A 26,858-nucleotide genomic window follows, 5' to 3' on the forward strand; every position below is an offset into this window, starting at 1 on the left:
GCTCATCGAGCCTTTATCATTTAGGTATTAAACGTAATGGTTCCGGCGAAGCTTCTGACTCACTGGCTCTTACCGCGCGTTCGGGGATAACGGGGCCGGAGGACAAATCGTTTCTCGAAATGCTCGCGGAAGCGCGATCGAGAAATACCGAAATTCCGGCGGACGACGGCTGTGCTCGAGAGGATCGATCCGCGAGGTCGAAGGCTTCTCGATTCCTTCGAGGAGTCGTTAATCATCGCGACGAGGGCGACGAACGACGGCCGGAGAGTTCATTAGCAAAGACTTCGTAGGAAATATTTGCGGGTTCGCCCGGTCCTTCCTCCCCTTTTCTCTCTTTCTTTGCCCCCCCCCCCTCTCTCTCTCTCTGCGCCTCTTCCCTTGGTCCCTTCCAGCTGGCAGGAATCTTTTAATTCCGAGCGACGAGGAGCGGCACGGGGTATATTCCCGCGCGTGTTGTTAAGCCGGAGATTTTACGACACGATCCGAAATAACGAGAAACCTGAGTCATCCGCGCGCGCATAACTTATCTCGTTTCGTTTCACGTTCGAGTTTACCATTCAGGGCTCCATTTGCGTGACCCCAGCGGACCGCGCGCGCTCGTCTCTCTCTCTCTCTCTCTCTCTCTCTCTCTCTCTCTCTCGATCTCTGACAGTCGTTCTCGCGCCGCCAGAGAAAAGTCACGATCGTAATCCCGTGGAGGGAGCGTCGCGCGCCCTAGATATCTCGTCCATATCGCGGCGCCTTAATTCAATCGCCTTTCTCCCGAGCCGGAGCTCTCGTTTCTTCCCTCCCCGCGGCCTAGACGGTCGAATTGAAAATAATTACCGCGGACAGAAACGACCGGAACAAGATGAATCGAGCTGTGCCGCCGCGCCGCACAGCCACCGACCGCTGTCACGATCTCACGAGGATTACGAACATTTGCAATTTGCTATTCGCGAATCACGGCGCGGGGGACCACCGGCCTGCGGAAGGTGGAGCCAAGCGCGAGGAGCAAGAGGTGGAGCGGAGATCGCTCGTTGGCCCTGTTCGCTCGGGTATTATCATAATTGAAAAATATAATCCGCGCGCGATGCTATCGTTCGCCGCGGTATGTATGCGTGAATCCTCGCTCCTATTACTCCGACGCTCCCCGAATCACCTTTTTTCCAATCAAACTAGCGAGAGGTCTTACGAACACGCTGCCAACTTCACACGATTACATCGTTTGCTGGAACCGTTGCCCCGTGGGGCACTGCTTGGGGCTCTGTTGAAGCTTGGAGCCACGAAACCACGCCTACTTTTCATCGAGGAGCTAAGAAGCACTCTATTATCATTGTACAGCTTGAAGGATACGAGGAAAAAATGATTGTAGTCCTCAGAGTTCGATTTTTAGGGATATGGGCTCTAGGAAGAGCAAGATAAAGATCCGCGGTCAATCATTGTGGAGCTTGAAAAGTAAAGAGAGAAAAAGTTATCGCGCTCTTCGAAGCTAGATTTTTAAGGACATGGGCTCTAGGAAGAGCAGGATGGGCAGTCTTCTATCGCAAGATTGAAACCAACCCCACTTCTCTGACGCTATTTGCCCCCAGGGTAATCTAAACAGACCCTAAGGCAAAGAGCATACTATAGGGCACACAGCATATCATTTATCCCTTTCCACTCGAAGCTCCTTTATCGCCCAACCAAAATTTCGACCACGAAACAACAATTTCTTCTGCCCTACGATAGTCCTATTCTACATACGTGCCGGCTAATGCAAAATTGGTGTTTGTCAATGTATGTTTGGTGTAATACCACCTTCAGTAACACACTTCGATATTATTGCGTTTTACAGAACTTGTACCTAAGTTCTCATTAATAATGAATCATTATCCAATGATTAACTGTTCTGACAAGCATCACTTCTCTGCATTAAACGGCTTCGTGTATCACTCTTTTCCGCTGCATGTCAATGAAAGAAAGCCTGCAAAATCCAACAATGTAACAGTTGTTTTAAACAACCCCATGTCAATTTTTGGTACCGTTTCAAAGTTGATATTTCAGTGCAAAGAGTCACATTTCTACGAATTCTGCAAGCTGCCCGACAAGTCAAAGGTTCAATTCCCAATGAAATACGCAATAAGCTGAGCCCTTTCTTCCACGTTAGGAATTTTTAAAAGGTAACAAGGTTGGAAACGCAAGCAAAGCGGAGCAGGTGAGAGAAGGTTTCGCGAAGGTGCAGACTTAGCGATCGTCGTGGAAATTCGCTGCCGAATAAGTCTAGTATCGAGCGTCGTCGTCGTCGTCGGCAACCTAAACGCGGGTCCATTATGCTACCTTGGAAACACATGGACGTACACCTGCGCTCGACGTCGCGCAGCCACGGTATCAAACTCGTTCCGAAGCGCTCGCGAGGCCTTCGCCGAGCCAGATCTGGGCATTCCATTTGTTCCCGAACCTTGTACAAGCTTATTACGTTCGCGCGCTATCTCTAATGCCCGATTTCCTGGGAAACTCGCTAATTTCCCCCCAGCAAGGCGGCGCGACAACGCTCTACACAACGGCGCTCACGGTTTCTTTGTTCTTTCCGCGCGGAGCATTGTCGGCGTACGCATCTATGGAATCATTAGATCTCCGAGAGGATGGTTACCGCAATCGAGGGGCGAACCGTCGTTTACCATTATTAACATAAAAATTACCTACACCAATTGCAAGGAATTGGAACCGAGCAAACATTTCTTTCCTTCTTTAATAACCTGAACAAGCTGAAAATAGCAAATCGATACCCTTAAAGTCTTTCAATAAGTTGTCCTTGCTACAAATGCATAAAATCCACAGTCTATTTATCATCAAGTTTTTCATACGCGAACAAAGCATAGCGTTTGTCTTGCCAACAAGGTCGCCGAAGGATGACGCGTACTGTGTCTGCTCAGTGGACAAAAATAAAAAAGGCAAAAATGAGTGAAGGATTATCCGAGAGTCATTTGTGCAGCCATTTTTTAGAAGCGTACGAGAATTAAATGAGTCAGAGATTCCGTGATACTTATAGATAAGATAACGTTTAAGCTGAGAATAAGAATCTTATCGCATACATTATTGCGACCGCCTCGGGAGTCAAGGTCAAGCGACGGTAATACGGAGAGTGTTTCTCCGTGTACGATTGTCTTCGGTTTACAGCAAATCCTTGTCACAAAAAACGAGAAAAGAGTTGGATTTTGTGGAGAAAATGGGCGTCGCGGCGCGCAGAGCGCGCCAGGAGGAACTCCGGGCAGCGGCGCGCGAATACGAGCTTGAACGCGAACGAAAAGCGAAACTAACGGTAGTTGGCTGGTCGTAAAAGCCACCAGCAGGGCTAATAGACCTATCCTGGCCAGGTTACGGGACGAGAGGAAGAAAGAGGTGGACGAAAAGCCCGAACGATGGAGGAGGACCAGGGCATAGGTGGCAAGAAGCGAAAGAAAGGAACGCTTTATCTCGGAAAAGGGAAAATTTAGGGATCCCTTTTACCACTTTTCTCTCTCTCTCTCTCTCTCTCTCTCTTCGCCGCACCGCCGCCTATATTCCTCTCGACGGCAGTCTGCCATATTATCACCGGCCTCGAACTACCTGTATTATTAATGGTCGCCTCCGGGTACAATGGGACGAAAAACAGCCTTGGGTTATCTCGCCTCGTAAAATTCTATTGGCTGTGACGTATACCGGGAAACACACTGGCTGCTGCTGCGGCTGCGGCTGCTGCTCTCCCGTGGTTTCTTCCACTATTTTCTTATCTGCCCGTTTCTTCCTTTTCTTCGACGATGTTCTTCTTCGCGGCGAACGTTGCCAGTCGCCGACGGAAAGTCTTCCGCGGCTCTTCGGAACCACGTTTCCACGTAGCGTCCGACAGGGAAAGTGGCAGCGGGGACATTCTCGTTATCCAAGGCCGCGAGCTCCGCCGATCGGGATCGTCGCGAAACCACCGGGAGACGTCCGGAGACCGATAACGCGGCCCCGAAATGACGCGATACGTCCTCGGAGGAGCCTTATCCGCGCGGACATCGCAAAACGATAAACGATGATTCCCCGGATTCGGGGAACGGTGAATCGACACAGGAAAAGGGGCGATGCTCGATCGCTCGATCAGATAACCGAGCTATCGATGCAGCGGGATCGGGAAACGGAAAACCGAGCACAGTGGAACAGAGAGAGAGAGAGAATCGGTGAAGATAGCGGAGCTACATAAACTCGCATAAGCGATCCGACCAGAAATCGTATACGATCGGCCAATAAAATCACTGTCAGCGGAACCTTCCCAGATTTCCCAATTAGGTTCGATACTTTTGACCCTCTGTCCAGGATGCGTCGAATGCGAGAAGCGAAGAAACACAGTTCGCTGTACCATTCAGTATTGCCACCAATGTATTAACCCCCGGACGACGGGCCATTCTTAAAACTGTATAGTTGATGATATTTACGACTATTCGCTGCTTTGTTTATGAATTTTTCCAAACATATTTTCGGAGATGTTTCTTGTAGACAAGATGCATTAAAAACGCAGTAGAACAAGCGAAAGCTTCAGTCTGCGTCTCATGCGACCGAAAATGCAGTGTAACCTAGTACAATGAATTCTCGATTTATGTCAACAACACGGTTCTTGTCAGCGTCGTGTACCGTGCAGGAGCCGTGTTATGTTTACACTCCTCGGCGTCCGAGGACTCTCGAACTTCGTGACTTCTCACAGTCCTTGGCGACATATATACAGAAATCACTGTATTTCTTTCTTGTCACCTTGATCGATGAGTCAGACAATCACGGTTCCGCAATACGTTGGCGCGTCGTTCGATTGTAACTTAGAACGTAGGTTCGCGGGTGAGAGAACGAATACGGTGAAACCGTGGATTTCGGGCAGGTTAAAGAATATTTTGGGAGTGTAAAGAAGCAGACGAGACGGGTCTCTCGTTCATTTATCGCGGGCGAGAGAGTCGCGGCAGAGGCAGAGAAGCCGATAGAGAGAATCCAGCAGAGAGGCAGGTAGAGAAAGAAATCCCTTCTTCTCGTGGATGTCGCGCTCTCGCGGATGCGGCTGCCGGATGACGGAGGGAAGTCACAAATTTTTTCATTAATATGCAGCGAGACACCCTCCTAACTCCCTTGCTCGGGAAAGGTAATGTAGTAGTAGCAGCAGGGGTAAAAAGGGAGAAAATGCAGTCTGGTGGCGTGCTGGTTCTCCCTTGCTCTCGCATTTTCGTTCCCTCTCTGGTGTCTGCGCGCGGTCCTTCCCTCCGCGTGTGTTCTCTTGCGTCCGTGAGCCGCCAGGGCACGGCGTGGGTGTAAGAGAGAAATAATGGTCTGCTAGGAAATGTAACCAGCCGACGCTCACGCCCTCGTCGCGACGCCTCGAGAGACTTTACGGGCGGCGTGGCGGCGGCGGAGGGATCGAAGAAAAGCGGGCGAGAGACAAAACTGGATAAAAGGGGTTCGGGGGGTTGGGCGAAGGGACGGGAAAACGGGGGTGCGAACCGGCAAAGAATACCTAACGCGAAACGTTGTACCGATATCTGCTCGGATAGACGCCGGCACCGCACCGCGCCGCTCCGCACAGGTTCGCAACGCTTCGCGTTCAGGGAACGTTTCTCCTCGCCGCGTCCCCGTTATTTCCCTGCGAATCGGAGGTGTCCGTCCGGTGAAATATTCGCTGCACCTTGGGCTTCCGTGGAAATTAAATTCCGCGGGAATTCGACTACCTGAGGAATACGGTAAACGATATTAAAAACTCCGCCCTCGCCGCACCGCTCCGCACCGCTCCGCACTGCACTGCACTGGCTCCGAGCTCTCTCGGAGCTGTTTCGCCGGGCGCGAGTAGAAACCTAGGAGAGCAGACATCGATCTCACCCGGCGGGAAAATCGACGGTGATCCCCTATCCCGACGTCTCAGACCGTCTCGGGACCAGAGCCAAGGAAAGTTCTTCTCGCGGAGCAAGGATCGCGCGAATTCTGGCGGTCGAAGCGGAGAAGAGCGGAGAAGAGCGGAGAGGAGAGATCTCGAGAAAGCGAGAAACACGTAATACGGGCTCTCCTCGTTCGATGCTCGTCGCTGGCTCTCGTACTTGGAGCCCCGCTATTCGAGAGGCGTTTTACTCGTCGGCATACCTAACCTCTCTATATATCTCTATACCCGTCTCCTCCTTTCCTTATCCAGCCCGGCAGGCCGGCACCGCTCTCTTCGTCCCTCCTGCTCGAGATTTTTCTCGGCGATTAAAATTTATGCTCACTCGTGTTCCCGGTGCGTGCATATCGCGTTTCGTCTCGCGCGATGCTCGTTTTGCGCCGGGTTACGCACACGCCCAGCATCGCGCGGCTCTTTTTCTCCGCGTTACATGCCCGAGCCTAACAGAGTGCCTGACTACTCTGTACCCGCCTGCCAGCCAGCGAGAGCCGTGCCGCAAGAGAGAGAGAGAGAGAGAGAGAGAGAGAGAGAGAGAGAGAGAGAGAGAGAGAGAGAGACAGAGAAGTGTACCTGAAATCGCGGCGATATCCCGCGAATAGATCTTCCCTGACCTCCAACGTCCAACAGGAAACGGAATCACTCGGTGCTCCCACGGAGCGATGAGACGTCGCCGATGTCCGCGATCCCGTGACCGATTTTTCCGAGAGAAGCTCGGGCTTCGGTAACGAGCTTGCGATATCGACGCTCAGGAAATCACAGAAGCTACGCCTCGACCCCGAAAATCGCACAACCTTCTTACGGGCTCCAGAAATGGTCATACTTTGTTACAGAACACACTCGAGAAATGGCTTTAACGCTTGTTCGACGAACTTTCACATTTAGATTTTACAACCATCATGGTTACAGCATTTCATTGAAGATAGTATGTTGTTCAAAATCTTTTGCACTTCTTTTATGTGATTACCTGGAGCTGAGTTTTTCTATTTAGCTCCAGGCGGCACGAGCATGTAAATCGTAATACTGTCGCGACGATGGATTATAATTAGCCGTAATTACACGAGAGAAGTGCCTCTCTTAAAAATTGTCTCACCTCTTATGTAAAAATTGTCACAGGATAGTTAGAAATTGTTCAAATATTCCTCTTTTTGAATTCAATTCGATCTATCACAGAAGCATGGGTTGCAATTCCGAAAAATCATCTATGGAAGTTCGTCGAGACGATTCCCGATTGTTTCGACATCGGTTCACCGAAAAAGCGACCATCTAGGGTAGCCTGCGTCTGGGACGAGTGGTTTCTGCCCAACCGGTCTAGCAATAAAGGGTAAACCGTGGAGCAATAGCTGGGGAGAATACCGGAATTTCCCGGGATCGGTCGGCCGATCTGACACACGCCAATTTTTTTTTTTTCGACGTTCCGGGAACCCAAAGGATCCCATTTGTCGACCGCGGATCGAGTCGCCCGCAGGACGATCCGAGTCTGTCTGTCTCTCTCTCTCTCCCTTCCTGTCTCTCGGGGGCAAAGGGACCGCCGATGACGACTCCCTTTTGTCGATTGCACGGATTGCGGCGGGAGCTGATGGCTATTGCCCCGAAACCAAATAAGATTGGCATTAAAAAGCGAAGGACGCGGTTATGTCGGATCCGGCCGGGTCGTTTCCACCCGGCGGAAATATTGATTTTTAATCGGGCCAGTTATACCGCACCTTTGTGACCCGGTGGCGAGAGGCGAGAAACGAATATTGCGCCGCGGCGACGGCCGAGGCATATCGAAAAATTTAAATCGAGCCGAACCAGGCGACAAGCGAACAGGGAAATATCGGGACGCGGGAACTCGTACGAGTTCGAAACTGCGAAACGCGTCAGAAAAAGACCTGCGAGAGAGAGAGAGAGAGAGAGAGAGAGAGAGAGAGAGAGAGAGAGAGAGAGATGTATATAGAGCTAGAGGAAGGGAGAAAGCGAAAGACAGAGAGCCGAGAATGAAATACAATCGGTCCCCTTTGGGATTAAGGTAACTGTACCTCGGTACCGGCGCGGTACCGCTTCGAAAATTCCTGGCGGCCGAGTCGGCTCGACTCTCGGCTCGGTTCTCGGCTGCCGAGTCGATCGAGAGGATCGCGGCTGTGAAGAGGATAAACGAACAGTCGGCGGTTTCCTCGCGGAGAATAGTCTCGATCGGAAGGCGGGCGGCGGGATCGGTCGGAATTCTCTCCTCGTCCCGTTCTCTCCGTGCGCGGCGAGTGTCTCCGTCTCGTTCGCTCGCGCGGCGAGAGCCATACTTCTCTCGGGCTCGGTCAATGAGAGAGTAGCCTACATTCGTTCGTGTGATCTTTTGCTCGCGCGAACGCAGGCTCGCACGCACTCACAACCAACCAACCAACCAACCAACCAACCAGCCAGCCAGCCAGCTAGCCCAGCCAGGTAAGCAAGCGGGCAAGCAAGCAACAGACAAGAGAGGAGGCACGCACACACCTGGCCGTTTGAGGAACCGAGCGCGCGCGGTGTTGGTCGGCCGTCGGTGGTGCACGCTCGGTCCGCGAGCATGGACGCGGGATCGCGCACCCGTAGGCGCGTACAAAAGGACACGAACTCACGAACGGGCACACGTACGGCGTTCTCTGCCGTGAGAAGAGACAGCGGAGCGCACGCAAACACGTCGCGGCGAGCGAGCCGCGCGCGGCAGCAGCAGCAGCACGCACCAGAGGGCCCGTGTGCTTGCTCCGTCTTGCTTTCTCTTTCCGGCGTTCCTGCTGCCTGGCTGGCTGCTTGGCTGGCTGGCTGGCTGGCTGGCTGGCTGGCTGGCTGGATGGCTGGATGGCTGGATGGCTGGTTGCTTGGCTGGCTGGTCGACCGGCCGACTAGGTCTTCGTCGCTCAACCGGCAGGGGGCAAGTTTCAGTCCGTCCTTGTCAGCTCGATAGGATGCTGCCAGGCTTCGTACGACCGGGGCCTGGACCTGGAGTAGTAGGCTGTACAGGTATGCACGCGGTGGGCTGGCCGGGCATTCCTGCGGCGTTGCCGCGTCTCTTACTCACCGTGGCCCCGTGGTCTAAGAATAAGAGAGAGAAACGAGGAGATATAGCCAGCAGGGACGAAGCGAGAGAACCACCGACACCCGGGGCCGAGGGGAACGCCAGAGAAAGAGGGAACCCGACGGGAGGAACGAGTGTGGAACCGAGCAGCCGAGAGTCTCGAACCCACCGCAGCCTCCGAACGAGTCTTTCTGCCTTTTCGTGGAGGCAATCGAGTTTGCTCGGGAGAGGAAAGCCTGCCTGCCTCCCTGGCATCGCTCTCTCGACCTGCTCCCGAGACTTCTCCCGTGCTGCTTCTCTCTGCTCCTGCTACGGCTCCCGCTCTTACCGGATCGTCGCGCGATCTTTCTCTCTCTCTCTCTCTCGGTCTACACAGACCCCTGACCGCGACGCGTTTCCTTCGATTTCCTCTTCTCTCGTCCTCCACCGGTTCTCGTCTTCTTCTTCCGATCGCCTTTGGTCGCCTTTGGGAAACCTCTCCTCTTGCAGATATAGGAGGAATTGCCAGGTTCCGCGATCGCGAGAAATTGACGGGCGCAAACGAGATTCGTCGGACTTCTGTTCCCATTTGCTGTACACACAGACGGAGCACTTGGTCGCGTGAAATCGCATTAGACGATCCGCCAGTTTCGCCGGGGGTTTCGTTACGGTCCACGGTTAAAGGGAATTCGTGGAAAGGAGGGATTCGAGAGGGTGGAGGCAGCGCGCAGGGTAATCGAGCCCTAAGCGAGTCCACGTACCGAACGAACCGTGGCGGTTCGAATAGTAGCCTGCTCGCCGCTCCAGAAAGTAATCGAGTTTCGAGCGGCGTGTTATTGCGTTCGAACCCTCCGAGGAGAGGAGAGAGAGAGAGAGGGAGAGAGAGAGGGAGAGAGAGAGAGGAAGGGAGCTCGACTCTGTTCGATGTGAAGGAGCCAAAGACACATATCCAGCAGGCGCAGCTCTGCTCGGCTCGGCTATGCCCTGCTCTGCTCGGCGCGCGTCCTGCTGTCCGCTGGTAGAAATTGATTTTGCGCATCGAACCGATTCCGGGGTCCAAAGGGAACTCTCTCCTATCCCTCTATCCCCCCGCCTCCTTCTAGTTCCCATTGGACGGCTTTAAATTTTCAAACGTCCGAAGCGGAAGCGAGGATCGGGTCCGGGTTAGAAAACTGTTGGCTCGACAAATTCGCCTCGGCCGCGGAGAGTTTATCGTCGAGGAGGATCGGTGTTTACGAGTCCACCAGCAGATACGGTAATACGAGTAGTCTCTCTCTCTCTCCCTCTCTCTCTCTCTCTGGTCGGGATCCGGTCGAAGAATGAAATTCAGAGATATAACGGGAGAAGTCGAGGAGAGCGAGGCATGAGCCGAGATATCCAATAGGCGAGGGTAACGAGGAGCTCGGGTTTCGTGCAGGTCGAAGGAAACCGAGTTAGCCGTCTCTATTGCGCAGACACGGTCCACCGGGAACGCGTATCCTTGGGAAGTTCCATTAAACGCGTTACGTACAGAGGAAACTCCCGGGGGTGTGCATCGTGCAGGAACTTGCCGGCAGATTATTCACCAGCCAAGCAGTCTGAGATGGGGAAGAGACTAAGATAGAGTAAGAGAGAGAAAGAGAGAGAGAGAGAGAGAGAAAAAGAGAGAGAGAGGCGGCAGCTATAATCTGACGAAAAAAATCTTGAAACTATCTCGAGATAAGTGCGAAGCCGTTTCGTAAGGAGGGCAGCTTCCGGACGGGGTTGGATTGCCGTTAAAATTTGATGAAATCGCTCCGCTCGGTTTTTCAAAATGGTAACAGTGTCCGTGATGAGAATCTACGGGCGGAACGCGAGAACACCCTCGCCTCGCCTCGCTTCGACTACCGGCCTATATCGCGTCCGCGCAACCACCAGGAGAAACACCGTTCATCTAGAAATCGGCTCACGTAGAGTAAACAGGCCCCGCTGAGTTTGCCGGTCAATTTCGGGGAGGCGTCGCTCTATCTCGCTCTGAGTATCCCCCCCCCCCCACCTCGCAGCCGACCCTAGCCTTCTTTCCTTTCCGTCCGGAGAACGCGCGCCGAAATGATCCCCTTTTAATGCCGCGGCACTAACTACCGGCACACCTCGAACGATCCCGCAATTCGGAAGATTGGCCCACATTACGAAATTATCGTTATTCCACCGGCCCGAAGAGGGATGAAGGGGTTGGCGGAGACGGACGGACCCCTCTATCCCGGACCCCGGGGCGCCAGGGATCTTCTTTTCGGCATAAATATGGAAAACGTTCCGGGTAGCTCGTCCGAGAAGACGATCACCGTAGGAACTCGGGGTTTAAAGCCAACCACGTGAGAGGGAGAGGGAGATAGAGAGAGAAAGCCCCATTCTTCCCATCGCTCGAATAAATCTCCGGCTCTCCTCTTGCGGTTATAGACCATGACACATCCGTCGTCCACGCGGTCCGATCGTTAAAAAGCGATCACGGAGACAACCTGTACCGTGGAAGGAGCCCTGGCTGCTGAATCGACGATGCTAAAAAATCCGTGTACCGCCGTAAGTACGAGCCCTTTGGTCCCCTATCGGCGCGCGTTCGCGAGCCGAACGATATCTCTGTATGTATTCTTTCTTCGTCTGTCCCGTTCGCCGTGAAACGATCGAAGAAGAAGAGAGAGAAAGAGGGAGAAGAGACAGAGAGTTCGGAGTCAGCTCCCTCGGAGCCAGCCACCGCCAAGAGAAATTCTCTCCAGGCGAGTTTTCTCGGGACGAGTAAATATTCGACAGAGTACAGATCGAGTTCTCGGCAAATATCGCCGCACTAGGCTACGAGAATACCGATTAAGTCGCGTACGTTCGAGGGTTCTATATAGTCTTGGCTAACATCGACCGAGTTTCCCTCGGCGGAGCTTGATTCCCTGCATCTTCGATGAAGCAGGGAGCACGCCGAACCTGCATATCGATGCATATCGATTCCTCCGCGCGAGCGAGCGAGCGTGCGAGCGCGCGCGAGTCGGCAAACACACGGAAACCCCTGGCTAATCTCAACGATACACAGCAATATCTCGGGATCATTGCGTTAGCAGCCGGGGGATAATCGCGTTTCTAAAACGCGCGCCGACTCGGTACCGAGGCCGAGGCCAATTCCGATCGAACAAGCAACAACCGTCCCCGAGAGCAATATTTAACGATCGTCGCGCGGTGCTAACTTCGAGATTCGAGCCGCTGAACCCGCGCGCCGCGCCGCGCCTCGCCGCGACGTGCCGTTTCCATAAAATAGCCGTGTCGTGGAACAAGTTGAAATTAGGTCCGTTCGTGAGCTCCTACTCGATTGAGATACGCTGCACCGGGCACGATAACGTTGTACCCGATCGCATCTGTTAAATAAACAGCGCACAGTAGATACTCTCTTGGAAGAACGTATCAGTCGTCAACAGATTGCGGATTATATACATTTATAGGAAAAATTAGTAGAGACACAAAATAGAAGGAACGTTAGATGAATTTAGTGTTGCATTGTTTTCAGAAGGATTCAATGTTTATATACGTCTCCTTCCTTGTAATTCACGCAGGCAATCTTCTTCGTCGCGGGTCCGACTCTTAAAATCGTATTCTACTGTGATTTCTTTCCCTGTATCATCATTCATATGTATTTTTTCATTGTATATTACGTTGTATTATCTTTCATATTCTAGCAATTCCAGAATTAAATTCCACTTCCTCTAAGACCGTTCAGCGTACGATTGACAACGTATATTTAACTATGAATTTTGCCCAGCCTTTTACGACTCTGGCCCACCGCGTGCAATCGGTCCGAACGGTAAAACTCGTCCGCGCAACGCTAATTAAGTTATTTACGGCAGATCCAGCGATATCGAGCAAATCTATCGGGGCTCGTCTCGGATCGGCTGGAAGAAATAGGGGACGTATCTCGGAAGCGTAGGAACTAGTTCTCTCGGCGAGGCTAGCAATTACGTCGCCCGCGGAACAACTGGAAACGCTGCTGCGCGCAGAGAGCCCAGCCCGTCTATCCTGAGAGACTTTCCAAGCGGAATAGTCCCGGGGTACGTCTGGTTGCGCGCGTACGACTTAATCGATGCATCTGGCTAAGTATACAGAAGGAAGTTGCAATCGCATCGGTGTATCGTGTCCCGAGGTGTCGTCCGGGACTATCATCTCGGTTGATGATCCCTGGATAGAGAGCGTGGCGCAACCTGTACAGCTCGATCCAACGCGAACACCGTCGGCTATCCTCTCGATCTACCGGAAGTGTCTCGCCAACGTCTATAATTGGCGCGGCGAGAGCACAGCATGGTCTTGCCGGGACTGCGACGAAACTGGCCCTCTTTGATTTCAACGAAATATGTCCGGATGATTGATGGATCGGTATCTACAATAATTACAGACACAGACTCGTCGAGCTAAATTTTATTGAAATCAGAGGGGACATATCCGAGGCGTGTCTCGATAGGCTTGAAAGAAAACACGAGATTGCAGGGAACTGCCGTATAGCGCTGTTACACTGCTAGAACTGCCCTGCGGAGCGCTGTTCTGGCTCCGTGAAAGCGTCGAGGGCAACTAAGCCACGCCCACCGAAGGCAGGCCACACCCACTCCCCACAGAAAGAACAAGTAGACACTCTTCCGTTAATGTCGCGCGACTAAGCGCACGTTTATAACGGAGCTCTGCGACAAACGATCACAGGGGCTTATTCTTTAACACGTTGAATGCCATGTCGGTCATATATGGATGACACAGTTCCTCACCTTTAACAATTATTTTTGGTCGAAGTTGCTTGAATCGAACTTCATTACCACTTGTACAATCTAGAAGAGTACAAGAAGCAATCACTGTACTAATATTCAACTCTGCAGTTTTTATTGTAACAATTTGCTTTGATTTCGTTGGATTTTTTGGGGATGATTGTTCGGCAGTTAACGCGATAATAATGGAAGTGTTTGGGTTGAAGCAGAGGGTACTACTTTCTCCTTGGTATTGTCACCGTTCCGATAATTGTTCTGAAATTGAATTACTTCAACGACGATGGATATCGAGAGCTTGATGTGGCTCCAAGATAAAAGCTTCTGGGAGCTATCAGTGCACTGTAGACCATGTATCCAATTGACATCGTGACTGGCCACGTTTCCGAAAAGAGAAGAACAGCGATTGGACAGCAAGCGAGCCAAGATTCGGCGGCCCGATTTTGAATGAAGCTGTAGGGTGAAAGAAGAGGATGGAGGGTCTTACCTTGTTCGGCGTGGGTCCCTCGCGGGCAGATCAGCAACAGCAGCAACGGCAGAAGGTGGGCAGCGGAAGCAGCAGCGGCGGCGCAGGTGGCTAGAAGGCCTGCTACGCCCGCCATATTGAAGGGGGCCATTCTTATCGCAGCCCCACCGTGGGGCCGCCGGTCCTCTCACGATCTGTGCGAGGCTGCAGCACCGGCAGCGTCGTCACTCTCTCCTCCTCATGCCTCCTCCACGGTTCGTCTGCTCTTTCCGCACGTCACGCGACGACGACGACGCGCAACCACCCTCGTCGCTTCCCGACTCCTCCAGCTTCAACGCTACCACCGCCTCCTCCTCCTCCTGCCACTTCCTCTTCTTCCTGCTCCTGCTCCAGGTCGCGAGACCCTTCCGGAAGCGCCGGAGACCCAACGGCGCTTTTCTTGCCCCCTAGAATAGTTGCCTGGCTCTCTGCTTTTCTCTCACTCTTTTTCTCTCCTCGACAACAAGCCTGGCCAAACCCCTTTCTCTCTCTCTCTCTCTCTCTCTCTTGCTTGTCGCTCTACGAGTCCTCGGGTCTAGGCAGGGTGGAGGAGACGGATCGCAGAGGACGGAGAACAGACACTGTTTTTATCCTCCGGTCGTGGAAAACGGTCTCGTTTACCGATCGACCTTATGCCATTTAACATCGATTAGGCCGGCGTTTCGCCCACGGAAAAAAAGGTTCGTTGTCTGTCAAGGACGAGTGATTAGGCTCCGGTTCGGTCCTCGTTTTGCATCGACTCTCGGGGGAGGAAGGGCGACGCGTCGCTGTAACCGGAAACAGTCGGGCGACGACGATGCACACACACACAAGCCTGTCGGAAACAAGTTCGATTTTTCCCCCGACGTTTCACCTACAAAGGGTTGCTGCTTCTCCCTTAATGACGAACCGAGATTCGTCGCATTTCCTCCCTCTCACTCTCTCTTTCCCTCTTTTCACTCTTTCAACAGGGGGGGTGCTGCTGCTGCTGCTGCTGCTGCCACTGCCGTTTCCTCCCGCACCTCCGTCGAAGCCTGAATTTCTCGCAGACGCGCGACTCCGCCGGCTGCCTCGTCTGAAAGAAACAAAGATGAACCGCATTAATTAAAATCCGCGAAATATCCTTCCCCATTCGATGGTTCCCACACCGTTTCGCCACCCCTCCCAACAGCCCACGCGCGCGTTGCCAGCCGAATAGACCGGCGACTCGCTAGTTCCATCCCGTTTCGCGCGCGCGGATTACCGAACCGCCTCTAATGACATCCCTAAATGGAAACAACGGCGAGGTCGTTTTTTGGCTCGTGTTTCGCGACTCGATCGGTAGACACGCTGGAACCAACCGAAAACCAGCAGCGGTTTCGGCTGTGTGTGTGTGTGTGTATGTATTCACCAATCCAAACCCCATGCGCGAGAACTAGCCCGCGTACACGCGACCCTTTGTCTCGAACTTTGGACGCATTAAATGGTCCGAGCACGCGCGCGCATGCTCTCTCGCGGTTCGCCGAAACTTCCGGGATTTATGAAGCGTGCCCGGCGAACGGCCACCATGATTCACCATTTTTTGCCGGACACAATACGAGCAGGGAAACCGGAGGGAAAAGTTGCGAGCGCGCATGAACGCTACTGTGGAGAACCTACTTCGAGCGGCTATTTATTTATATCCGCGGGAAAGGAGGATATAAATGCTCATTTGCTCTTTGCTCACCCCGTTCTTTACCGGGGTTGGTCTCTCTCTCTCTCTCTCTCTCTCTCTCTTTCTTTCTCGACGAATTTCTGTACGCGGAAGATAAGGGCGCGCAGCTGTTTACGAATGCAAGCCGGCAAATATAAATATAACCGGCGGCGAACAAGGTTTCATAATTCCGGGACTCTGAATGCCGCGCGGGATCTATCGTCGAGGAACTTTCGCTCGCGAAGGTTAAGAAGGACACGGGCTGCTCTCGCGGCTGTACGGCGCGCGCGGCCAGCGGTTCCGATCAAGTTAAACCGGCAGCCGAACGGGAAACTTTGAAGACGCCTTTGCGCGGCTTTTGCCGAGTGGTTTACTTTCATCGGGCCGCTGCGAACCAAGTCTCTACTCTCTCTCTCTCTCTCTCTCTCTCTTTCTCTTTCTCTTTCTTTCTCCGCGCCACCCTCGCCTCGGTCCGCTGCGAATAAACTCGAATAAACTCGTGCCCCTCGTGCCGGGACCTCGTACACCGAGATTCATCGAGTGGAAACGAGCTTCTTTTGTGGCGAGAACGCGAACGATCGTTCTCGTCCACCCCACCATCCCCCCATAACGGCCCGCAGCACAATCGAACGTTTCCGTCGCCGAGCCGAGTCGCGCGGTTCATGATAATCAACCGGCGAATATTGGCTCGGACCTCGGTCGACTGGCTGCTGCCCGGCCGTTAACCACCGCCGCGATCCACGACCGTTTGGCACCTGTACTGTTAAACCCGATGACTCGGCAGGCATCATTGTTTCTCCGGATATTCCTCGGAGCGTGCCAAATGACGCGCTGCGAGGCAGATGGACGGCCCTCTCCGCTTCGCACTCTGCGTGTTCGCCGATCGTAAACGGCCGAGAGGGCCTCCTCTGCGTCTTCGCTCCACCGGTTCTTTCGGTCTTTCAACGCTGCCGATCGCTTCCGCGCGTCACTCGATGCGTATCGATCATTCCGGCAGCTCGCCCTTTCACGATCCTTGCCGATGGTTAACCCTCGCCCACCGGATCGGGTCCGGCATGACCCTAAACCAAACGGTTACGCGAACGTCTTCCGGCCCCCTTGTTATCGCTCGAAGTTTATTTGTACTACTGTTCCTTTTATATGTTAGTTCCGAGCAAAATAATCAGTCGCTTCAGCGATTACTCGAAGAACGCGGACCTTGAGAGGAACATGTGTACATTACTAGAAGTGGTCAACATGAGTGAAAGACTTCGTTCCGTCGGAATTCAGCTGAAAGTGAATCTAGTATCTATCACAATTTTAAGAAGGTTCGCGGTACGAAATCCGCACAGCTAGTTTCCTATTTTCAATGCAAAATGATGGTAACTGATAATAATCAATAGACTGCGCTTTTTGAGCAAAAGAAAAATTATCTGCACTAATTGCAGGGTAAAGCTGCATAGGCGTTTGTTGCTCGTTTCAATGATTTTAGTGAATTAGTAACGATACAACAGTATGTTTATACTCTAAATGTTCGTACTGTTTTGCTTTTCATCTACCAATTTTTGTCATAAACGCGTGAAACCCGCAGTCAAATAATCAATGATTTCTTGACGATCGATTTAATGTTGCAATTGGAATCAATTCGCGGTTAATAAGCCCGCGGAAAGTTTAATAAACCGCACGAGCCGCACGAGAACAGTACAATGGCTTCCGCAGGGTCGACAGGATTACGTCGTTCGCCTTTCTCACGGTCCGACGTCGATTATTTCGGTGTAAGGCAGAAATCGAGAGTGTGGTAGGAAAATTTTCGCGCAGGTGTAGGAGGTGGAGCGAAGGAAAGAGTGCGCGGAAACAAAAGCGTGGCGCGGATACGTGGCCGGGACTAATTCCAAGTTCAAGGTCGACTCGTATCACACACGAGGCATGCATCTAAGCTTGGCGAGATAGTCGCTCGACCAGTCATCTAGCCCGAGTCTAAAAGGGGGAAATGCCGAAAGCGAGAAGAAAGAGAGGAGGAAGAGAGAGAGAGAGAGAGAGAGGGAGAGAGAGACCGAACGCAACTTTGGGGATCGTTGGCGCGGTGGAAGGGATGCTAGGTGGTGGGATGGGATGAGGAGCAAGGGGTTTTAGGATCAATACCATGCGTTTATCCGTCTCTCTTCCTCTCTCTCGCTCTCTCTCCGTTCCCTCTCGGGCATACATAGAACCGCGAGACAGAGCGCGCGAGGAAGAGAGACCGGGAACACGGGACGAAGAGAGGGTCGAGGTGCGAGAGAGGAAGAGAGGGAGAGAGAGAGAGGGGGAGAGAGAGAGCATCCATCGTCTTCTTTCGACCAAGCTTCTGGTCGATCTCTTTTGCTCCGGTAGGCCGCAGGGTCTGGCCGACGTCTCGCCATTCTTCGACGAAAAGAGACGAACAAGGGAGAAGAGAAGGGAAGACGAGGCGCAGAAAGAGAGAAAGAGAGAAAGTAGGAGGGAGAGAGAGGGGATGGGAATAGAAGAACAGATGGGTGGGGAAGGGAAGAGATAGAGGGCTTCGTGTACGAGAGGTGAAGGGTTCGAAGACGAGGAGGGGAGGTCCGGGCAGAGGGCTGAAGGAAGCACGAAATTCTAGAGTACCAAAATATAGTAGAGTGGAAAGGTGGACCGAGGGAGAAAGGGGTGGAAGGCGCGCTTTAGGAGTTCTTCTAAAGCGGGCAAAGACCTTCCTCTCCTTCCCTCGCGTTCTCCTGCTCTAGCCAGACCAGCCAAGATGCATCCGCGAAATTGCAGACTTCAGTGAAATGCTGCCGGTCGGCGCGCAGCGCCTCCTAGGTCTATGGTGCTTGCCTTCTTCCGTTGCCATTGCTCACGAGTGGTCTCGTAAAAAATTTAAGATGTCCTCCTACCCCTCCACCCCCGCCCACCCCTTCCGCCTGCCACCGATCTTCTTCGTCTCCTTCCGGCCACCCCCGAAACCGTTCTCTCCCTCTCTCTCCCACTCACTCTTTCTCTATCTCGCTGGTTCTCCGCCCTTCTTTTCTCGCTCTCGTCCTTCTCTCTCTTCTCCTCCGCTTTCTCATCCTCCAGTGACTCGACCGGTCTAGAAATCCGTAGTGCCTCTTTTCACCGGGCCTCTCTCTTTCAACTTTTTGACAAGACCCGGTAGCAATTGCCGAAAACAGCCTCGCGTCTCGAGAGAGTGAGAGAGAGAGAGGGAAAGAGAAAAAGACGAAGAGACGAGAGCTCGAGGAGCCTGACAGGGGGTGGGACCCACCCCCTGGGTATCTAGCCTCCTTTGATAAGCCACGATTTCCCATTTTTTCCCTCATTTTTCACCGCCCCCCTTTCGCCCGCCTCACGGTTACTTTTGCTTCCTTCGGTGCAGATGTAAACACGATGAGGATCGTCTGGAAGCGGGTCGCCCACTCAGAAGGTGGTTGGCCACCTTCTTCAGCGTGCAAAGGCCTCGTTCTTTTTCCATTCTCTTCCGGCGTAGACTTTCTTTTCCAAGTACCTGCTTACGATGGATCCCGCCAAATTGCAGATTTCGGCAACCGTAGGAGCGGGCCGAAGCGGCCGTGAGGAGAGGACCGGCCTCGAGAGGCTCGTGAAAATTTTAAGCCGTCTCTAATAGTACTCGAACAGGTGCAACCGAGGTTACACAACGTTCGCCGCCGCCGCCGCCGTCGCTGCCGCTGCCTCTAACGAGCACTACTTCTTCTTCCCGTCCACAGGGCGAGAGCATTATAAAACGTCCTTTGAACCTTGCCAGGCTGGATCGCGCGCGGCCGAGATATAACTTCGATATTTAAAATTTTAATACAACCCGAAAACCTCGTCGTTCGTTCCTCGTTCCGTGCCACGAGAACATTCCGGGCCAGCAACCGTTCGCTCCACGAGTGAGCGCGCCATGCTACCAGCCGTGGCGCTCCGTCGTAAAATACAACGCGAATATTTTAACATTTCGATCCCGATCGTAAATCAGGCGGCGGCGGGTTTGTTTTCGTTTTCCTTCGAGAAAATTAAATTCTCCCCACCCCGGGCACCGGCTCGCTCGTTTCTCACCATCCGCGACGATCCTCCTCGGAGAACGCCAACACGTGGAAAACTCACCCCTTTTCACCCCCCACCCCCTTTTCACCCCGTGTTCCGTTCCCTGACGGTGTGCTCGTTGGTTCGCCGCGACATTACGGATTCTCTCGATGCATCCCGGAGCTTTTTCCTTCGCGCCAGCTTCTTCTTCTTCTTTCGTTTCTCGCCTCGCGCCATTGCCTTCCGTGACCGCCTCGGGACAAATTCTATTTCCGGTTGAATTTAAGACCCTCCGGAATATACGGATTTATTTCACGGCTGCGCTCCGCTCGCTCGCTCGCTCGCTCGCTAGAAAACGAGAGGGACGAACCGACAGAGAAAAAACCAGCCGAAGCAGGAGAACAGGGGTGTGGGTGGGTGGAAGCGTGGCATAGGGTGGAGGTTTTTACTCCGGATCCGAGGAGGCTCGTAAACGTAACAAAGGGAAGACGTACACCCCGGAGACGAGGAAGAAAAAATATATAGAGCGAAACGGTGGGGTAGAGGACCGGGCAGAGAGCTGCTGCCGAGGGGACCGGGGCCGGAAAGTTCCCCGAAATTATTATACCTCGGACGATCGCCACTCTCGACGAGGACGCTCACTTTTATTTTCCCGAAACTCTTCGGGCGCCGCGTCGCGTCTCGCTTCTCGTTCCAGCCCCGTACTTTTCTCCGCTCGAATCCCTTTCTTTGTCTATCGGGGCTCGATGTCGCGAGACACGGACCGCAAAAGACGTCTGCGGGACAAATTCCCTTTCCGATGAACCCGAGGCGATCGTCAACGGAAGCGGAATAACCACCGAGAACCCAAGAAACTGATACACTGCCGACTATTTGTATCTAAAAGGTGGCCAAAAGTCCGTTCGAAGAACGTCTGAACTGACAAATTTTTGCATTTTTAGATAGTTGAATTTACAGAAAATGATTTTCTGTCATTTTTAGCTCCGTTTCGAGACAAGAACGGTTTGTAAAAATCCGAAAAAATAAACAAGCTTCTGCACCACTTCTATCGCGCTATTGACGCGATAATCTCGGGTGTCAAATGGCTCGCAAAAGACATCCGCCGGGACGAGTTACGTTTCCGATGAGTTCAAGCCCACCGCGACGGAAGCGCAATAACCATGGAGAACGAGGGAATTCGTGCTTGGATTTACGAGGCGAATTAACCGGAGCCCTGTTTTGAGATGAACACGATTCGCGAGAGTTCGTAAGACTCGAGAAAAATAAACACGGTTTTAAATTATTTTCAGCGCCTCGTAATAAAGTCGAGACCACTGTCGCGATAATCCCGGATGTCAAATGCGCGTCGTCGGGTATAAAAAAAAAACGCGCTTCGCGTTTTCCCAGAATTCTGTCCACCGACCCCGTCGTGTTCCGACAGGCTTGACGGATTTAAAAAACAGCCCTTTGAATTTCGAACGTTCGCCCGCTCTTTCGCTCCTGAGCTCGCCAAGGAGAGGAGCGAGTTGGAGAGGACGCGAGTATAGTAGAATTTTTTCGACGTCTCGACACGAGTGTACCGCGCGATACGCGCCCCGCCGGGTTTTTCACGTAAACGCGCGACGCTTCTAATTAAAAACAATAACGGCGGGGACCGAGCGACGCCGCGCATCGGTGTTTTCGTTTCCCCCGCGAAAACACGTCCGCACCCCCGACCCTGGCAATCGAACGTTACGAAAATACACGTGTATACGTATGTGCCTGTACAGAGCGGGGAGGGAGGGATGGAACGATAGCTAGGCGACTGGCTCTCGATGGCTCTCGAAAACACGGCCTTTCAACCTCGTTCGACTGTCGTTTCGATTAACGAAGCCCGTAAATCACTCGCGCGTCGCCTACAATATTTGTAACGTTTATCCTGTTTACGCGGTGCACGCGTGTCCAGCTCTCCGGGATCCCGCTAGCCGGTTGATCCCGGAACAAACATTTGCACGGCCGGTGTCCTAAAATACGCGGATACGCCCAGTGTGCTCGAGAGAGAGAGAGAGAGAGAGAGAGAGAGAGAGAGAGAGAGAGAGAGAGAGAGAGAGAAAAGGTGATACCTCTCGAACAAAAATAAATCAAAACCCTCTCGAGTGATATTTTTTACAACGGCTCGATCCAATTCCACGAGTTTCGTGTGTCTCACAGGATAGCGGGTCGCGTTTTATAGCGTCCGGTGCACGGCCGCGAGTTACGATGTTGTTTCAGGGCGCGGAGCACCATTTCTAATGGCTCGCTTCCTCCCAATCGACGATCGAGACCTGCGAAATCGACCGGCCACTAACTCGCACAGGATGAACCAATAACATCTCCGGTATGCTGCACCAGCTCAGTGGAAAACAATTCGTCGAGTAGATTTGGACTTTTAAATGCCATTCTCATTTTCCGAATAAAAAAGCTGTTGATCGCCCGTTGGGAGGAATGCAAGGAGCACCTGTAATCCTACCTCAGCTGCGATTAAGGAAACTTGTCACATTGTCGACCGGAAACGCTAATTTGCATTTCTCGTGTTTCGACTGTTACTATCCGTTTCAGCAAAACAATTGCTATCTGTCCACCCTGTATAATCTATAAAATTGCCTAAATTATGCCAAGTCGCCGAACTAGTGGTTTCTATTGACACGCGTCATAGGGTGTTTAACAAGCAAAGAATCTGAGCGCAAGCCGAACAATGGGCGATTTTTGGTGGGCACGCGGAAAGGAACGGCGCATAACAATGACATAACGTGTCCCCGACGCTTTCTATCCGGGCAAGAAGGAGCGAAAATTCTTCCCATGAAACGCAGCCGTGACGTTTTATACGCGCAATAATTCCGCGTTATCCGAGGTCGTGGCGCGCACCTTTCCTCTCTTTGGAGCAGTGGTAGTCTGGAAGTAGAGGCTCGCTATCGATGCAGAGAACCGCCGCGATTTCGCAACCGGCCGCGCGCAGAACACGCGCTCGCGCGCCCGTTTCCAGGCGAGTGAAAGTAAGTCGCGGCGGGCTCCGCTCCGCACCGCGAGCCTCTAGCCTCGAGCCTCGGAGAGACCCGAAGGATCGATCCCGCCTTCGAGCTTAATTAAGAACGTACGAGTCATTAGAGCCGGCCGAGCGTTATATCGAGACCGCGCGCGATAATTATAAGTTCGAACTCTGTACGCAAATCGCGGGAAGCGTAAACGAATAATTAACCACGCGGTATCTCTTTTGTCTCGCTTTCACCGGACCGGACTCGGCCGTCGCAGACGAATGCGAACGAACGCCGGCATCACGCCCTTTCACACGGGAAATTAGCGCTCGATTTCCGGTTCCCTTACCTACAGCCCGTTTTCGATTTTCTGACCGTCGACTACGAGAACATCGCGCTAATGATCGGTGTGCGGGAACGGAATGAAGCTGTAACACACCGCTCCGTTTCATGCAAGGGAAGCGAACGTTTAGCAGCCCGCACCGAGAGCAAAACAACCAAACCAGATATCCACGATCCTCTATAATCACCGACTCGCTTCCGCAATAACGGCCCCGGTCTCTAAACGTATTTTTCTCGCGCCTCGCAGAAGGCCCTCCCCCTTCGATCCGACTCCTCGAAATCTCTACACCCCCGACCATAAGCTGCGGGACAGCTTTCATAAGAAATAGCTAAAGTTTCCCACACGCTTCCGGGTATTACCTGTGGCCGCGAGGAACGCTTCTGATTTTGAAACTTGTACAAATATCGAACACTGTTTGCGATACTTTAGAAAAATCGCAAGGGTAGGTTCGCTTGGTTCACGGGGATTCTACATGATTTTATTCCCATCCTATTGGAATACCGTATACTACAGGTGCACCAGTTCTATAACTTTTAACGCACCTAGTTCTAGTCCTTTCAATATTTTCCTAATTAAGGGGTAGGTTCATCAGGGTTCTACACGACTTTGATCGCAGTAACTACAAGTGATTCTTCCCTCTCTATTAGAGTACTGTGTAGAAAAGCAATGCCCAGTAATTTTAATCGATCTAGTTCTAGCACTTCTCGCGTTAACGGTTGGCTATTAACGACACAGTATATTGTAACATTGTGCTTGGTTGGAAGTCTGCATTTTCAGTACGACCTTTAAAACGGATTTCATTTACATTGTCGTATTGAGCATAGGAATTGTATAACGAAAGCGTGGCTTCCAGGGCATTTTCGAGGCCCAGACAATTTTCTAAAAACCGTGGTAAGTGTCTCGGTATTTATGGGCAGTGGCGCAGCCGCCGCCGGGGGAAGAGGTAAAAAACGAGCTTGGGGAAGAAAGAAAGCGAAATTCCAGGCTTGCTATCGGGTATTGTCCGGTGCGCGAGTCGCGGGTCCGATGATAAAGCTAATGGCATCCTTCTCCGCCCCCGTCAAGTCCATCAGTGATCAGTCACGCGATCCCGAGGAGCCTCGTGGCTCCTGGCCGTTCCGTTCGGTTCGGTTCTGTTCGTTTTCTGTGCTCGGTTGCGAGAGCGGAGAGAAGTCGAGCGGAGGGAAGAGTAGAGGAGACAGAGAGAGAGGGAGAGAGAGAGAGAGAGAGAGAGAGACGCACACGTTCGCTCTTGTGCTCGGTGCAACGGAACAAGCCGTTATCGGGTTTTCGCCACTGCGCCAGGTGACCGAACGACGTGAAAAAGAAGAGAGCAGCGTCCCGAGGAGGGAAGAAGCGAAAGGAGCAGAAGGAGAAGGAGGGGAAGAGCAAAAGAAACACAGCAGAAGAAGGGAGAAGAGAGCGAGCAGAAGGAAGAGTGTACCGCTGCAGGTGATAGGCTAATGGTAATCCGCGTTCCTCTCCTTATCCGGCAGCGGTGACAAACGTCTTGTAGGGCCGATCGCATGCGTCAAAATAGTTCGACCATTAGTGGTCTCCGGCGTGGTTTCTCCCGGGTATCGGGGATCCTCGCGCTGCCGGAAAACGAGGGAAAGAGGGGAAAATAGGGAAGAGGGAGCGTGGGACTGGCTTGTTGTAGCGCGGCCGCCTCGTAATTTATACGGCTCTAATCTGGACGATAAGCTGCTCGTCGTTCGCGCCTCGGGGCTACGTTAAATGCCAGGAACGCGTTTTTCCGTTTCAGCCGGGTCGAACACGTAGAGAGGGAGAGCACGAGAAGAAAGTACGAGTGCGTGGGTGATATACTCGTGTCTTTCGCGGCAATAACGCTCCGGCCTCGAGAGTCTCGCGTGCCTCGTAACTTTCGGCGCGAGGCCTAGTAGCCCTATATTTCACGGAGGGTTGCTGCCCAAACTTTCTCGGCCCTCTCCCCATCCCCTCCGGTTCCAGAGCCGCGCCCCAACCCCCGCGCGTTTCCTTCGAGAAATTCTCGTCTCTTTCGGGCGTGGGCACACGCTCCGGCTCGAGAGAGGGCCATATGGCTCTCGTTTCCTCCCGGTCGAGTTATCTTCTTCCTCGGTCTTTTTCTCACCCGCGGCATCCACCTCGCGGATCTTCTTTTGCTCTATATTTGGATCCGAGGCGGATAACTTCCTCGAATACCGCGCTGGCCCGCCGACGGACCACCCCGAGCAGTTCGCAGCACGTCGTTACCACTGTTTATTGCCGGTCGGATGTTTTTTTAACGAGTAACATTAATACTGCGCGGTCCGGCGCCCGGCTAACCCCTTGCCCGCCACCTCCAAGCCTCGTGTTCCCCGTTCCCCCGTTCGCCGGGAGATCGAATTTTAATCCTCTTAGAATCTTAAACGGCCCGCGCCCCCGTCCGTGCGCGCGCGCGCGCTCTCTCGCGATTCGAATTTATAACAGTGTAATAACTTACGAAGCTTACCGCGTATCTTTCCTCGGCTCGTTTCCTACCCCGTCATCGAGATGCAAATCGAGCCGATCAATTTTTCTTACTCGGACCCCGAGACGATCAAGGCCGCCTACCGCTGCGCTATTTCCGTCGTCAATCGCGCCCATTAACCCTTCTATTGTGCTCCGCTAATTGCTGCATTTACGTCGCCTCCGCGAAACTGCGGCCCGAGTAATTGCAAAGTTTGTCAATCTCCGCGTTGCAATCCGTGGAAATAAGGCTTGGATAAGATCTGGTTAACCCTTGTTCTCGACGACGTTCAATCGCGTTGTACCAGACCGACTGCTCGGAGTTTCGCCGCATTTTTGCAACACAACAAAATAGAAATCTGAATTTACAAAGAGGAAGAAGAGCGCGAAAGATGGAAACAGAAAGCAAGGGAAAACAAGAATTCGAAGAAAAAGGCAAACATAAATAAATATACAAACTTGGTCGTTTAAGACTGTAAACAATGATAACCAGTAGAAATCTGTGCAAAGACAAACTAAAAGGAGGTACCGGCACAGGGGTTAAAAGAAAAATGTCTTCGAACCGAGTCGATCCGCAGCTAAAAAGACATATTGTTCCAAGTTTCAGTCATACATAGTCTGCAAGCATAATGGTTAACTAAAAGATCGGGAGAAAATCTGTAACGTCTGTCTTGAACATGTATCTACGCGGCGAACGATTTTCAGAACGTTTGCATGCAAGTAAGTAGGGGAAAATGGACCAAGAGAATCGATCATCCGATTTTTCCCTGTATCTCTGGAGACGTACGATTCAAGCTTGGTTCAATCAAAGTTCTCTTCGGTTCAGGAATCTTCCTGACCCCGTTATCTATCCTTTGTCGGGACTAGTAATTTCGCGGAAGCTCGAAGGATCAGCCCGCCATAGTTCCGGGCGCGGGCGACACGTAGCGAAAATTGAATTTTGTCCGCGAGATTCCGAGACTTTGTAATCCGACGTCTCGTCGATAAAGCGGGGCCGTCCCACGGTTTTTAATTACCGAGAATATTAATGTTTAAAGTTAAATTGCGTCTAACGAAGGAGGAGGGGCGGGGGGTAGAAGAGTGTTTCAGGGGTCGTGTCCTTGTCTCTGCCCCTTGAGTCGACAACGACGACAACGACGACAACGACGACGATGACGACGACGACGACGACGACGACAAGGATGACGACGCGTACGCTTACTTTATCCAATAAATACAGGCAAACGAAAGTTCTCGACTGGAAAGTTTGAAGCTTTTGTCGGTCTCGTCTCTCTCTCCAGACCGGAGTTCCTCGA

The 26,858-nt window shown here is 52.5% G+C and overlaps 1 protein-coding gene across 17 annotated transcripts in view; it reads right to left on the reverse strand.

The window, feature by feature from the left end:
- The window catches only part of Eph (Eph receptor tyrosine kinase), a 141,099-nt gene that overhangs the window by 75,787 nt on the left and 38,454 nt on the right, over positions 1 to 26,858 (reverse strand). For all 17 annotated transcript variants that reach the window (XM_076793074.1, XM_076793065.1, XM_076793142.1 and 14 more), the window contains one exon: positions 14,118 to 15,189. In XM_076793074.1, the coding sequence (XP_076649189.1) occupies positions 14,118 to 14,247 (130 nt within the window). In that variant the 5' untranslated portion in view covers positions 14,248 to 15,189. The remainder of the gene's footprint in view (positions 1 to 14,117; positions 15,190 to 26,858) is intronic.

This window comes from Halictus rubicundus, chromosome 1 (assembly GCF_050948215.1).
Source record: "Halictus rubicundus isolate RS-2024b chromosome 1, iyHalRubi1_principal, whole genome shotgun sequence".
Lineage (NCBI taxonomy): Eukaryota > Metazoa > Arthropoda > Insecta > Hymenoptera > Halictidae > Halictus > Halictus rubicundus.